Genomic DNA, 14,807 nt, shown 5'->3' with positions numbered 1-14,807 from the left:
TCATTTTAATATAATTCTTTATTTTAAGGAGTTATGACGAAAACGAGAATATTTAACAAACACGAACATAATTGTAGGCTTAGCATGACAACTAATAATCTTAATGGCCGACTAGTTATTATTATGGATCATTTGATTTCATTATGTTCTGTTATTATCTTAGTCAACGTCAATTCAAATGTACATATGTTTTTTTTTTTTTTTTTTTTTTTCTGTTGATAAATTGGCTATGTGTAATTTATGTATATAAGCAGTAAATATGGAGGTGTATGTAAAATATAATCAAATTGTTTCATGTGATCTTTTTTCATTTTATTATCGACATATTCTAATTCCGCAATTTGTTGGTGTGACATATAATCGTCCTGGACTTGTATAATCTAGGTTATCATTCACATCTCCACTTCTTTCAAAGTCGATATTCGTTCTCTTATAATGTTGTAAAGAGCCCGTTTGGATTGGCTTATAAGTTGCATATAAGTTGCTTATAAGCTGTTTTCAGCTTTTTTGAGTGTTTGACTGGCCAGCTTAAAGTCATTTTGTGCTTAAAATAAGCTCAAAAAAATAATTAGGCCCATTTGACTTAGATTATCTAAAGCAGCTTATAAGCTGAAAACAGCTTATAAGCCAAAAAAAATAAGTTAGACTACCCCAACTTTTTTTTTTTAACTTATAAGCTGTCTGCAGCTTATAGGCATAAGCCCATCCAAACAGGCTCAAAATCTCAATTATTTCATGCAACTCGCCTTTCACTTCGTTAAGCATCACATGACGTCTCTATTTCAACCATTACACTATTTGCCATACAATTCATCTGCATGGCCAAGTTTAAAAGTCTGGCCTTTTGTCTATAAGGTGCCATAATTACGTCAAATGTTAGTCCACTTAAATTTTCGGAAAAAACGAAATCAAAATATTTTCCATTCGATGCATAAAACTCATAAAATTCAGATGCATTTGCTAGCAACATTTTCAAACTTGAATAAAATGGAAAAACAAAATAGATTTGGCAGTAGCCAACCAAATCCATATTAAACCAAAGTAAATGGGTTAGATAGTTTGGTCTTGAATTAGTATTTGCCTCAATCTAGTAAGTTTAATGTGCAAGTTCTTAAGACTTTTAATGTAAAGACAAGTCAACTGAATTGAGTTCAACACACGTTTGCAGTGCTCAATTAGTTATCGAGGTAAACTTATTAGTAGTAACAACTTCATAAAATGTTGACCTTGAAACCAAGAGAAATGTGTATTAGCTATTTCTCAAAACTATAAGGATGTACAAAGTACACACTATTGTTCACAGTAAGTACCTCCAAACTAATGAATGATCTCATTTGTTGATCACTATACTTGACAAAAAAAGGAATTTTACAGATAAATCTTGAAGGGCCAGGGAAAAATTTGCAAATGGCCAACCTAAAAGAAGATAAGCAATGCAGAGTTATGTTTACTCCATCTGTGAATGCTTTTTCTGCAGCCTTCCTTTTAAATTCCTAATTTTGGCATCTACTCTGGCTGTGAAACCAATCTTGGTCTTTTGTCTTGCTTTAGTTTGCTGTCTCTTCCACATACGTTCATCTTGAACGTCTTTCTTATAATACTTGATTTCTTGGATAACGTGATGATCCCTCGGATGGAACGCTCTTTGGAAAGCTACGTGAGCAAGGTAAGGCAAAATGCAGGCTAAAGTTACTACGAGGGTGGTACACCAAAAGATTGGAGCAGGACCTAAGTTTTCCTGCAGGATTCTGAAGGCATATTTAGCATAATCTGGGAATATCTCACCATAGAGCACAACAGCCAGGTACCAAACAGCGATGCTCCCCCAGATAAAAACATGCTGTATCCATGTGAAATGACTCATTGTGAGCGCGATCTGGCAGTTGACAGTCCAGATGATGCAGGTAAACATTGAAGTACCAAGAATAGTCAAGTCAGCAGTCTGGCCTCCAGAGTCCAACGCTTGATTTTTGAAGAATAACACGTTGAGGGAGAAAACCACGAGGGAGGTATAGATACCGTTGCAAAGCCACCCAAGTATTCTATACCAGTCAAAGAACAAGTTTTTGGGCCCTTGCTGGTACAGTGCAGGAAACTGCAGAGGGCATTAAGGTTTAATAGATTTAACAGACTGACACCATTACTCTTTTTTTAGGGGGAGGGTGGATGGCATTGTAAGTTAACATTATAGGAACTCCAAGAAGAAGTTATTGCCAAAGGACTCACCTGTAAGCAAACTTCAGACGACACATCCTGCTCGAATACTCCGAGTGCAATTACAGGCAATGAGGTAAGAAGCACGTTGAATAGAATCATATACATATCATTATAGACTGACTGTCCAGAAAAGCCAGCGAAAACCTCAAAGTAAAATAATGTGAGGCCAAAAGCTATATTTTTATAGAAGAAGTAGCATATCTGCATACAGAAGATTATGGTGCAGATTAGATGAAATATGTAAAGGATCCAAGTAATGTAGTGCTTAATTGTTTTGGTATCTGATGAGGGCATTTTATGTTATCAGGCCACACATGTATTTCATGTTCTGTGCATAAAATGAAACATATATACAGCAATTACCATCTGAGCAATTCGTTTGTAGCACCAATGCCCATGTACAACGAGAAGTCTCTCCAAGAACCGAAACTGTGCGACAGAAAAGTCACTAGCCATCACTGCCTGCAAGAAGCTGATAACCATTTAAGCGTAGTTACAGCAAGAGGGTATACTAGCCTAGAGGAAAACATGGCCTTGTTTCATTACTCGTGGATCAAGATTGATGCCACAATCCTTTTGTTTCAAATCTTAATTAATCTTTCATGTCAAGTTTTACTTTCTTTATATTTTCTGTGGTTGATGTTGCATGAAAAACCTTAAAAGGTGGATAGAGAAAAAGAAATCAAGGTAAGAGCATTAGATAACTCTCCAGTATAAACAGGAGGAACCTAGAAAAGACAAAGGACACAATTTACGGGAAAGTTATATATTATTGGTCATGGTGACTGGACAGGGGAGGAATTATGGCGAAGTAACAATCTTCAAAACATAATCACTTCAATAAAAATGTGATCTGATATTGATATATGCACAGAAAATTCGCGGAAGAAATTTAAAGCTGGTATAGGTCTTGGGCAAACTGGTTGTAGTTTTACCTACTCAAGCAGTATCCATAGTTTGTAGAAAAATTAGCTATATAGGTTGTTATTGCTTAAGATTCTTGCTGGCCTCATGACTCTTCCTCATCCACCATAAGCAATGGTGACAAGTATGAGTTCTGATAAGTATCAGCACATGAGCATTATAGTCCCAATCTAAAGAAGGAAAATGTCAGTTTAGACTAAAATGTCAGTTTAGACTATGAAAATCACATTTTACTTAAAGGCTGAATCTGGTAATCTTCGTTTTTGAGATTTGGAATTTTCATTCGTTTGTGGGTAATTTAGTTACTATAATCCATCTGCATTCCCCACTACGTTGAGAGAATTTCTTGGACACATTTTTTTACCCATATACAAGTTTAGTGAAAGAGAGAGGAGAGACAAAATATTATAGTCCCAAGAAGAATGTAAAGTTGCTTTTAATAAATTAATAAGCCAAAGACCCGCTATACGCATTATCAACCTGCATTCCTTCTGCACCGCTAATGCCAACACCAATGTCTGCTTCTTGAATCATCCCAACATCATTTGCACCGTCACCAATTCCTAAGGTGATTTTTCCAGTTCCCTCCTTCACTAACCTGGTTACCTGAGAAGTATGAATAGGTTCACTTATGGAAGAATAGTCAGGATAAAATTGAAAAAAGCAAATCAAGTTTGAGGTTATCTTACCAACGCCTTCTGCTTTGGAGAGACACGGCAGCAAATGACTGAAGCACAATCAACAGCTAAATTCAAAAATTGTTGCTTCGTATCATCCTCCAATGCATAAGATAGCGTTTTCCCATCAATTATTAAGGCAAATGCGGCATGAGGATCCTTTTCAAGTTTGACCATCTGGGAAGCATTTGTGATTTGCTTCAAAATGTTCTCCTTTGTAGCCTGATCAGTGACAAATAAATGGAAGCTGTCATGAATGATAATAAATTTCCAGAAGAAATAAAACTATTTGATTCCAACAAACCTACCTGTTTAGAATCTTGGGCCACTGAGTCTGCATCCACTGTTGTTATGCATATCTGTTTCATTCCTTGTCGAAGCAAACTACATGCGTACCTGAAATAAAGGAGGTATTTCCCTTCAGGAGTTTGAAGCTACTGACTAAATTATACTGTATGAAATAGTGGATGACATTACCCTATGTTTATGGCTGTTTCCATCTTATCACCGGTCAGAACCCAGATCTTGAGACCAGCTTGCGCCAGTTTATCAATGCACTGAGGAACCTGGTGAAAACATATAGATTGATATGTTGAAAGGACAGTGAATGGAAATATATACATTCATTTTCTAGCAAAAAAAAAACATACTCCCTTCTGTAGTTTATCCTCAACAGCCGTAGCACCAACAAGGATCAAATCTTTTTCCATCATATCAGATACACGTTCAAGAATGGCATCTCTATCCCCACCAATTGAAGTTTTTGCTTTAGTAAACTCTTCATTCCAAGTTGAGTACTCTGCCTCATCGAGTTTCTTGTAGGCAAGCACAAGAGTACGCAACCCTCCTTCCCCGTATTCGTTCAAATGCTTTGTCATAGCTTCCTCAAACTTCCTTCCATTCTTTGCTAATCTATCATAGATGATGCTGCATAATCCAATAGACAACATTTAATTTAAAATTTAAACAAGAGAGGTAGTCATAGGCTACATTGATAAACTTAACACATAACAAAAGCAAGGAAAATTCATCCCTTAATAGTATTTCCTACTCCACGCAGACAACAAGTCAAGCCCTTAGAAGATCTCTAATCCCATGTCCCACTGACAAATAGGTTGGGTAGAAAAGAAGAGTTCGAAAGAACTAACACTTCATAAAGGAAATAGCTTCTTTCACATCCATGCATATAAGAGTTAGGATTGAGGGGCAAATCTAGAGTAATTCTTAAAAAATATTTTCTCTGTCCCAAAAAGCTTTTGCCGATTTCCTTTTTGGTATGTCTCAGGCAACTCTCCTCTGATATAAATTTTTAGTACATTCTAAATACCACAAGAACTTTTATGTGATACAAGTCTAATTAAATTCTTTTATACCACAAAACTCAAAGTTAGATCCAATGCTTCTCAAACCAATATTAGACAGCTGAGAGCTCACAGTGTTCGACTCTTTTCTTGATAATCATGCCAGTCAAAAAAGAGACAAGCTAATTGGAATGAAGGGATTTCGTGGAATTTAAAAAAGCGTTTGACAGTATGACAGTATGTTCTACAGCAGAATGACTCTTGAATGCAGGAGCGAAAATTGAGAATAACAAAGGGTAGCGACAGAAAGACCTGTCTGCTCCTTTACAGAAGAGAAGAATCTGGCCAGTCTCATCCCGAATAATAACAGACATTCGCTTCCTCTTGCTGGTGAAGTCCAAAAGATTAAGAATTTTGTATTCCCTGGAGTAAATGCAACAAAATGTAAGTGTACTACAAGGGTAATGCAATTCTTGAGAGAGCAATTTTTGGAGGTTTGAAACTTGATCTTACTTTTCAATTGGATCTTGAAAAGAAGGGTATCTTTCTCTTACAAAAACACTTGCTTGAGTTCTTTTGAAAAACTCAAAACCGAATTCTTTGGCTGCAACAAGAAATGATACTTCATCTGGAGACTCTGATTCATAGTTAAAGTTTCCGGTCTCCTCATTTACCTCAGGAATAGCAGCATGACAAATTGCAAGTATCCTAAAGAATAGCAAGATGACATCTGCATTTGGCTCTTTCATCCAACATCCCTTCATAAGGCGGCTATCCTCAAAGCTGAACCCCTTTATTGCAGGTTTAAGGTTGCTTTCATCTTTAGAGGTGACGACTGTCTCTAATTCAGGTGTCTGTTCAAGATCTTGTATGTCCTCTGCCAACTGCTTTGCAGCTGCAAGTTCTACATCACTAGCACGTGTTCCATACTGAGTACCGGCAATAGAGCATTTCAGGAAGTCCATTTGGTTGCACGTCAAAGTGCCAGTTTTGTCAGAGAGGATTGTATCAACCTGCCCAAGCTCCTCATTTAAGTTTGAAGTACGAGCTTGAGCAGGAGTTCCTGTCTCATCATCATACATACTGATATCTTGGTTTATGAATGATGCCTGTAGGACCTTCACGATTTCAATTGATACATAGAGGGATATGGGAATTAAATAACCATACAAAATAAGTGCAGTGAGCAAATGCAGAAGGCCAGACAACTCAGGCTCGTTTAGATCAGTCGAATTATTGTAACTGTCATAAGGTTGCAGGTACCACCAACTTGGCATGTGGAATTTTACATTTATGGCAAAGCCGATGGAACTAACAATTGATATCAAGAGAAGGAGGCCGAAAAGGAGGTAAATAATCTTGTCCATCTGTAATTCAACCCTGCTCCTCTTTGAAGGAGACTTTGTAGAATTCTGCATAACTTTGCTATCAGGACCAGTGAATATTACAACTCCATAGACATAACCAGTATTCCTAAGCTTTGAATCCCGGAGGAGAATCTGACTAGGATCAAGAGGATAAACCTGACGATCATATTCAAGGTTGCCAACAAAAGTGTAAAGGCTAGGATTCGGATCTTCACATTTTATAGTCGCGCTGAATTCCTTGAAAGCCTCATCTTCATCCAAGGGTAAGGTAACCTCCAATGCTCTTCTTACCTTCAAGTTTGTCTCTCCGTCCAAGTTCATGGTTTCCACATAACAAATTCCATCTTCGTAACTAGACGATAAAAGAAGTAAATCAGCAGGAAAAAATTGATCCTTTTTCACTTTCAGGACATCTCCAACCCGGATTTTCATCCATTGCTTATCTTCAAATACACCATCTATCGAATGGGCACTAGCTTTTCGACGATTTACATTCATATCTTGCAGGAAACGCTTCGAATCTTCTAACCCTTCCTTGGCCATACTCAAACCAACAACAAAGACCAAAGGAGCAACCGTACTAAACGGATCAAATGGAGAAAGATCTGTTGTAAGTGTTAGGATTGCACACAAGAGAAAGTACAAGTTAGCAACACGCCTGAATTGCTCGAATAAGGCCTTGGGAAGGAAGGTGATGACATTGTACTTTGTGGTGGTTATGAAATTTGTGCAATACTTTAGAGGTTTCTTTTCATGGAGGTGGGGTTTGTTGCAATGGACTACTCTTGATGAACCAGCGCCTAATTCATGAGGACCATCTTCCTCAGAAGTAGGTGGTCGTTTACGACAACCAAATGTGTAAATACTACTCCTCCGGATCTTTGCCCTTATCCTTCCACCCGCCATTTTTTTCCCTCAAGCCAAAGCCTACATCAGTTGTATCACACGCATAATAACATTCAATACACAGCTATAATTTTCCTTCACCAAGGCAACTGAACGGCATTCTCAAACCGAACATCATGCTTAACCTGAAGATAACAATAGCAATTTAAGCCACAACTCACGATTAAAAGACGTCGAGATTTAACCTGAAAACACCCCAAAAAAAAAAAAAAAAAAAAAAAAAACAGAATATTTTGGCATCAACTTATCTGAAGAAAATCAAAATCAAAATCAAACAAAAGCAAGAAACATCGAGAGGGAAGCGAAAATTGAGAGCTGAAAATAAACAAACCGAATATTTCACAGGAAAAGAATGCCCTCACATACTGTATATCATGAAATTGAAATAGAATATAAAAAATGACGGAAAATGACAAAGTATTCAGCTACGCTGCAGCTATTGGAACATGTACATTTATAACATAAACACACAAAAAAAAATGGATTGGAAGGAAATGTATTATGCAATTTGTTAACATGCACGTAAACTCGTGAACAAAAACAGAGAAAACAAGAAAAATGATAATGGTAACGAAAAGGAAGAAAAAGAAAAGTTACCTGAAGCAGGAAAAGTGCAACAACAACAAAAATGGAGATAAGAAGAAGAATGGGAACATGCAGAGATTGCAACGTGAGAATGGGGAAGAGAGAGACAAGTTTTTACGTAGAATTAGGAATCACAAGAAATTCAAGTCCTCTCTTCTTCCTAAAGTCCCCAAGAAATGCCAGTATTTTACGGAGTCTCTCTCCCTCTCTTTCTTTTTCTCTTTCTATTTTATATATACATATATAGTAGTTGTAATTTTATATAGATTTTAATATCTAAAATTTAAATTTAATATATTAAATTAATTTAGTCTAATTTAGCCGAAAGATTAACAAAATTGACTCTCGAGAAGCAAAACGTGACAACTATTTTGGAACGGAAGGAGCATTATTTTTTGTTTCCTAGTTGATGTCCCGAACCCAATTGGGGCCATGGATAATTGAGATTTGTGCCGTGTACGACTCAATAAAATTGAAAAAATTCCTATTTTTTTTTTAAAAAAAATCATTTGCGTAGCTCAAACCCGATATTAGTGGAGATTCTATTTATCCCACCACAATGTTTAATCCTATTTCTATTTTCTTTTGTTGTTTCTTTTAGTTTGGAACCACTCCTCTCTTGTCTGCCTATTCCGGGTATATTATTCATTAATGTTGCTTTATTTCTCTAACGAAGGTGAAAATGCTTGAAAATAACAACTTTTTAGTTGTCAAACACTAAAAGAAGTATACATAAGTTGTAGGGATCCAGTAACTCAGTTAATTGACTATCTAAACTTTTACCTTATTGGTAAGGGTTCGAATCTCCACATTATAATCTCCTTCCCCTATGTAAATAATAATTAAAAAATATATACATAAGTTTATAGGAATCTCTCTTATAACAATTTGTTCTAAACTTTCATATTTTTCATCTACAATATCTAGGGTGTTTCCATTTCCAAAGTTTGCATCCACTAAATCACGCCCTTGACGCGACACGCATCTTTTGAGTTGGAACATGTTTGATTTTAGAAGGAATGTTTCTGGTGTGTTCACACACCCATTTGCCTTCTCTTTTTCCCCCTCACGTTATATGCCACATCCCTCTTTCGCTTAAAGCATGGGCACAAAAAACAGAGTCCGGAACCAAAATGTCCCCAAAAAAATCATTTTGAACCAAAATACTCCAACAAAAAAAAAAGTTACAAAAGTACCTTTAGCGCAGTAAAATACTGCGCTATAGCACTTCACGGAGACGGAGCCGGTAAGTGCTATAGCGCAGTACAAATGTTTCTCTCACCTATAACGCAGTAAAATACTGCGCTATAGGACTCCGCCATTTTTCATAACATTACATTTTCACTCCTTTTTATGTAGTTTATCTTTTTTACGTAGTTTAGCCGTATATTAATCATGCTTTGAGATTCCGGAACTTCAATATTTTATATAGAACTCTAGTTATATTTGTACAATTAATAAAATAGGCTCAACACATCAAGAATACGCAATACTTTGGATTGTCGTTTTAGTGGTTGAAAGGTGCTCGGAGTCCTTTTTTGTTTGAAGACTTGTAGTCATTAGCTTTAAGTTATTTATCTTTAGGGTTTCGTCTTATTTTTAAATTAATGCTTAACTTTATTTCGAATGTGTCACCTTTTTTTTATTATTATCAATTTAGGATGTGAAACTATAAACAATAATAAAGACTAAGATAATATTTATAAATATGCAAAAAATAGATAATATTTACGATAAATTGTACAACACTAATGTATATACACTATCGAGGATGGGTCCCACATGTAGTATGCCGGAGACTATCTCTAGGCCTAAGGCTCATACCATCCCCACCGCCCTCGCCATCGTCTCCATTGCCCTTTTTCCCCTTAATAACCGGGCGCTCCAAGTCATGATCATCTCCTCTTCCCCTAGCCCTTGCGCCCTTAACTAGAACGTGCTTCTTCTTGGGATCTAGTCCCGCTGGCACGCTCAGAACCTTAGGCTGAGCTGGGTCTAGAAACTCGACCTCTTCCTCGTCGGGAGTCGCCACCGCAGGCGCCGAAGGATGAACCTGAAAAGTATATAAATATTAGTACCATTTCTTATTTATATTGAATACATCAACGTTATTTATTTAATCAAACCTGTGTGTCAACGGGCGCCTGAGTAGGCTCCTGAGATGGGTCTGTAGGCTCCTGAGATGGGTGTGGTGGTGAATATGAGGTAGTCTCCTGGACGAGATGCTGTTCGAAGTCCAAGTAAAGGTTATAAAAATTAAATAAATATTTACCTTATATTGAATAAAATTAGTTTTAAGTAAAAAACTTACATGCGCCTCGGTAGTCTCATGAGAAGACACCTCTGCCTCGGCAGGCTGATGAGAATGCTCCTGAATGGGTAGCTCCTGTGAACCTACTGGCGCCGAATCTTAAAATATGAAAAAAATGAAATAATAAGTAACATACATATTTAAAATAAGTACTTTAAATGATCAAATATGTATATTAAATATTGACCCTATATTGAATAAAACTAATTTTAATTAAAAGCTTACATGTGGCTCGACAGTCACATGGGAAGACATCGCTGGCTCGGCAGGCCCATGAGAAAATGCCTGAGTGGGTGGCTCTGGTGGACCCGCTGGCGCCGAATCCTAAAATATAAAATATTACTAAATAATGAGTAACATATATATATTTAAAATAAATAATTTTAAAGGAACAAATAAGTATTTTAAATACTAACCGGGATCAAAAACTCATCGAAGTCAAGAATCCTGGCTCCCTCTAAATTCCTCACTGGCCGCTCATCAGCTAATGAAGCGCGTAACGCCGCCCAATCAACGTTATCACGCTCTTCCATGTATGCATTCTGACTCGGCTGTGATGAAGACTCAGGTATCTCAGCAAGTAAGAGCACCGACGTGAACGTAGGTGAGTCCCCAGGTGAGCTGCCACCGGCTTGGAACGGCTGCGGATGGACTAGACCGTGAACGCCCTCTGGAATGGGATCGGCCTCATCCGCCTCATCTACCAGATGGTGTCCTCCGCCACCAGGTCCTCTGGCAGCAGCGCCGCGTCTTCTACGCGCACGGCGTCCTCTGCCAGCACGGCCTCCTCCTCTGGGAGCACCCGGTCCTCCTCCCGGTGCTGCCTGATACTCAGCCTCCGGAACAGGCTACGCCATGCGCCTAATCTCGCCTGCCTGCCGGATACCATCCTCTGGTGGACCCGCTGGCGCCGAATCCTAAAATATAAAATATTACTAAATAATGAGTAACATATATATATTTAAAATAAATAATTTTAAAGGAACAAATAAGTAGTTTAAATACTAACCGGGATCAAAAACTCATCGAAGTCAAGAATCCTGGCTCCCTCTAAATTCCTCACTGGCCGCTCATCAGCTAATGAAGCGCGTAACGCCGCTCAATCAACGTTATCACGCTCTTCCATGTATGCATTCTGACTCGGCTGTGATGAAGACTCAGGTATCTCAGCAAGTAAGAGCACCGACGTAAACGTAGGTGAGTCCCCAGGTGAGCTGCCACCGGCCTGGAACGGCTGTGGATGGACTAGACCGTGAACGCCCTCTGGAATGGGATCGGCCTCATCCGCCTCATCTACCAGATGGTGTCCTCCACCACCAGGTCCTCTGGCAGCAGCGCCGCGTCTTCTACGCGCACGGCGTCCTCCAGCAGCACGGCCTCCTCTGCCAGCACGGCCTCCTCCTCTAGGAGCACCCGGTCCTCCTCCCGGTGCTGCCTAATACTCAGCCTCCGGAACAGGCTACGCCATGCGCCTAATCTCGCCTGCCTGCCGGATACTATCCTCGGATATCCGTACCATCTCCGCGGCAAGCCCGCAAGTCCAGGGTAAGGCATATACTCTAACCCCAAGATGCGTAAACGCTGTACGACCACCAGCTGCATTTGTGTTTAACAGAAAAAAAAAGTTTATTTTTAAAACACAATTAATGAAATTAAATAAATCTAAATACGATAAACTTACCAATGCCTCGTACTGCCCCGCGAGTGCTGAGTATCCTACATCCCTAGGAGGACGCAAAGCTGGGTTGCTAATCAATCGGCGTGTGATCTGATGATACCAGCGCATGTAATGCTCAATGGGAGTCAAATGGCCGACCACCGCTAAAGTGCCCAACCTGTTCTCCCAACGGTGGAGCTGGACATCCAAGAAAGCCAAAAAATATCATCAACGGCAGCCCGATCATCCCGCTGGTAGTGTCGGAGCTCATGACGGACATCAAGGGGTATACTCTGTGTATGCCCAAACTGTCGTAAGACACACTCGGGCATGTGATCCTCTACGATGTCCAGGTGTATCAATGGACACCGCAACCTCCAACCCCCCTGACCTGCCTTACAGAAGGGCGGCAAACCATCTAATATAGCAGAGTACAACATCCATATAAATAGCTGCATAACATATAAATACAAATCAGTGATCACCAAGTAGAAAAGACGTTTAATTAAATTATTAATGTAAATTTAAATAGTTTTACCGCATCGTCCGTCATATGATCAAGCTGGTCCCGGAATGGAAGAATACTGTGGTGCGTATCCACATCCCGGTCAAAACCCGCTGTCCACCTCCTCGCATAAGGCATGTCAATCTCGAGGTGATGCCTAGGTACGGGCTGAAAAGGGAGCATCCTCTCCCACACCCATAACTGTAAGCGATATTAGAAAATACGATTTTTTAGTCGTCCTTTCAAGAGGTTTGTTGACATTAAAGGAACGCACACTTAAAATATTACCTGGAGAAGAGCAAAAAATCCACACACATCTCTGACAACACCAACAGACGCTCGGCACAGGCATCTGTAAAGATACGCCAAAACAGCACCGCCCCAGCTGTAGTCTCCCAAGCGGTCCAGATGCTCCAAGAAAACCAAATAACGTAAACTGACAAAGGCACCCGCTGAGTTCGGGAACAAGATTCCCCCGAATATAATAAGTAGGTACAAACGGGCATGACGATCAACATCGTCCTGCAGGGTGCCGTCCATAACCGGATCCAGACCCTCCAAATAAGTGCAGAGTGCACTAAGCTGAACTCGACTCTGTCCCGAAATCTGGCCCGCGACATCAGGCACGAAGTGGTTGAGCCTAGTCAACTCTGTCACCCACGTCTGACCAGGAGGAGGCTCGTACCGAGCGTGTAGTGGCTCTTCATCTACCCGCAACCCAAAGAGGACCTCCACATCCTGAAGTGTAATCGTGGCCTCACCAGTGCGAAGATGGAAGATATGTCTCTGGCCTCCACCGCTCAACCATAGCCCTGCTGAGCGCCCAATCATGATGTACCCGACCAACGGACACGCAACGGTAGATGCCGCCCCGAAACAATATCTCCAACACGCGAGGGTGTGGGGGGTGCTCGCGTAAAAGAGCCCACGCTTTCTGCAGCCTACGGGAACGGAGCCTAGTAGATATCCCTATAGTACCGGCCCATAATTACTCTGACCTATGATGTTCTTGCAAAGACAATACTGATTTATCAGCGGGCCCCGAGTGAACAGCGGGCCCCGGGTGATCATCGGGCCCCGGGTGAGCATCGGGCGCCGGGGGAACATCAGGCCCAGGGGGAACATTCAGATCCATGAAAGAGTCCGGTCTGTACAAACTAAATTAGTCATTATTCTTGAAATGAAAGATAAATTATATTAACTAATTAATAATTTGTAGGGAATATGTGAATTATGTAGTATTATATCTTGTGAATAATTAACATGGGATATGCAGTAAATTTAATATGTGATAGTAAGGACACATATGTGATGGCAAAGATTTTTAAGTTAATTACTTTTGAATTATGTGATGGCAAAGACTTGTTAAGTTAATTAGTTTGGGAATCGAAAAATTCAACAGTAATATTTGTTTGGAACTCTATTTTGAATATGTGATATATTTTTAATTGACCAAATAGCCAACACAACTACGATAAAATTAAACTAAAAGAGTATATTCGTCGACCACATATTTTCCTACAAACTTTACATTTTTTTCGTTAGCTTATGTATTTATGAAAAGAAGAACTTTAACTATTCTTTTTAAGATAATCTTTTTTTATTTAACATATATATTCACACTTTTAAAATTATATAGATTAACATTTCATAATCATTTACAACTTGTTTGGATGGTTGTTACCTATTGTATTATATTATGTTGTTAGTTTAAATTCAATATTTGCTTTAATTGTTACTTTAATTTTATTGTTATGTAACGACGAAAGGTCTTATTTTATGTAACCACTGATTTGGTCCTATACAATACAACACAATACGATAAATGTCAAAATAATACATAACAATCATCCAAACAAAGTGTTAACAACAAAATAATTCATTACCAATCAACTTCTTTCAATTCATAAACAATATTTAACAAATAATCAATTAACAAAATAATAATTCATTAACAATTCATAAATAATTAACAAATTAACAACTCATAAATATATAACAAATTAACAACTCATAAACATATAACAAATTAACAATTCATAAACATTTAACAAATTAACAATTTATAAACATTTAACAAATAATGAATTAAACAAAAAAACAAAATCGGAACAGTGGCACATGCCACTGCCCAGTCCGAACAAGAGCAAAAAAAAAATTAATTTTTTTTATTTTGAAAAATAGCAAGGATTAAATGTTAAGCATGCTTAGAATATAATGTATATAACAAAATAATAACAAAAGTTCATAGTAGAAAATCTTAATCGAAGATTTTTTGTAGAGTTATTTCAATCGAGTTGTACGCCGCTTTTTCCCAAAATTCGAACTTAGAATCTTGCTCCTTGACTTGAATATAC

The 14,807-nt window shown here is 38.5% G+C and overlaps 2 protein-coding genes across 2 annotated transcripts; both read right to left on the bottom strand.

The window, feature by feature from the left end:
- Positions 1–1,183: 1,183 nt before the first annotated feature.
- LOC132633484 (probable phospholipid-transporting ATPase 4) lies at positions 1,184–8,190 on the bottom strand. Its single transcript, XM_060349931.1, has 11 exons — positions 7,990–8,190; positions 5,633–7,517; positions 5,432–5,542; positions 4,469–4,745; positions 4,296–4,384; positions 4,127–4,214; positions 3,831–4,040; positions 3,622–3,747; positions 2,581–2,679; positions 2,227–2,418; positions 1,184–2,095 (listed from the first exon to the last, which is right to left on the bottom strand). The coding sequence occupies exons 2-11, from the start codon at positions 7,390–7,392 to the stop codon at positions 1,448–1,450; spliced, it is 3,600 nt and encodes a 1,199-aa protein (XP_060205914.1). The 5' UTR covers positions 7,393–7,517; positions 7,990–8,190; the 3' UTR covers positions 1,184–1,447.
- A 1,503-nt stretch (positions 8,191–9,693) lies between these two features.
- On the bottom strand, positions 9,694–14,489 carry LOC132634385 (serine/threonine-protein phosphatase 7 long form homolog). The gene is made up of 9 exons (XM_060350643.1): positions 12,739–14,489; positions 12,484–12,651; positions 11,970–12,397; positions 11,298–11,884; positions 10,705–11,205; positions 10,514–10,612; positions 10,289–10,386; positions 10,104–10,202; positions 9,694–10,030 (listed from the first exon to the last, which is right to left on the bottom strand). Exons 1-3 carry the CDS (start codon positions 13,279–13,281, stop codon positions 12,110–12,112), a joined length of 999 nt encoding a protein of 332 aa, XP_060206626.1. The 5' UTR covers positions 13,282–14,489; the 3' UTR covers positions 9,694–10,030; positions 10,104–10,202; positions 10,289–10,386; positions 10,514–10,612; positions 10,705–11,205; positions 11,298–11,884; positions 11,970–12,109.
- Between the last annotated feature and the right edge of the window lie 318 nt (positions 14,490–14,807).

The sequence above is a fragment of the Lycium barbarum genome, chromosome 3 (genome assembly GCF_019175385.1).
Source record: "Lycium barbarum isolate Lr01 chromosome 3, ASM1917538v2, whole genome shotgun sequence".
NCBI classification, from domain to species: Eukaryota; Viridiplantae; Streptophyta; class Magnoliopsida; order Solanales; family Solanaceae; genus Lycium; species Lycium barbarum.
The sequence above is the reverse complement of the archived record's forward strand: the minus strand, read 5'-3'. Positions and strand labels throughout refer to the sequence as shown.

Excerpts from the sequence above, each read along its gene's own strand:
- LOC132633484 (XM_060349931.1), bottom strand. The coding sequence starts at position 7,392 with ATGGCGGGTGGAAGGATAAGGGCAAAGATCCGGAGGAGTAGTATTTAC. Across the intron at positions 3,748-3,830 it reads CTCCAAAGCAGAAGGCGTTG|GTAACCAGGTTAGTGAAGGA; the intron begins GTAAGATAACCT and ends CATACTTCTCAG. Across the intron at positions 2,680-3,621 it reads GCGGTGCAGAAGGAATGCAG|GCAGTGATGGCTAGTGACTT; the intron begins GTTGATAATGCG and ends AGCTTCTTGCAG.
- LOC132634385 (XM_060350643.1), bottom strand. The coding sequence starts at position 13,281 with ATGATTGGGCGCTCAGCAGGGCTATGGTTGAGCGGTGGAGGCCAGAGA. Across the intron at positions 12,652-12,738 it reads GATTTTTTGCTCTTCTCCAG|TTATGGGTGTGGGAGAGGAT; the intron begins GTAATATTTTAA and ends TATCGCTTACAG. Across the intron at positions 12,398-12,483 it reads ATCATATGACGGACGATGCG|CTATTTATATGGATGTTGTA; the intron begins GTAAAACTATTT and ends TATGTTATGCAG.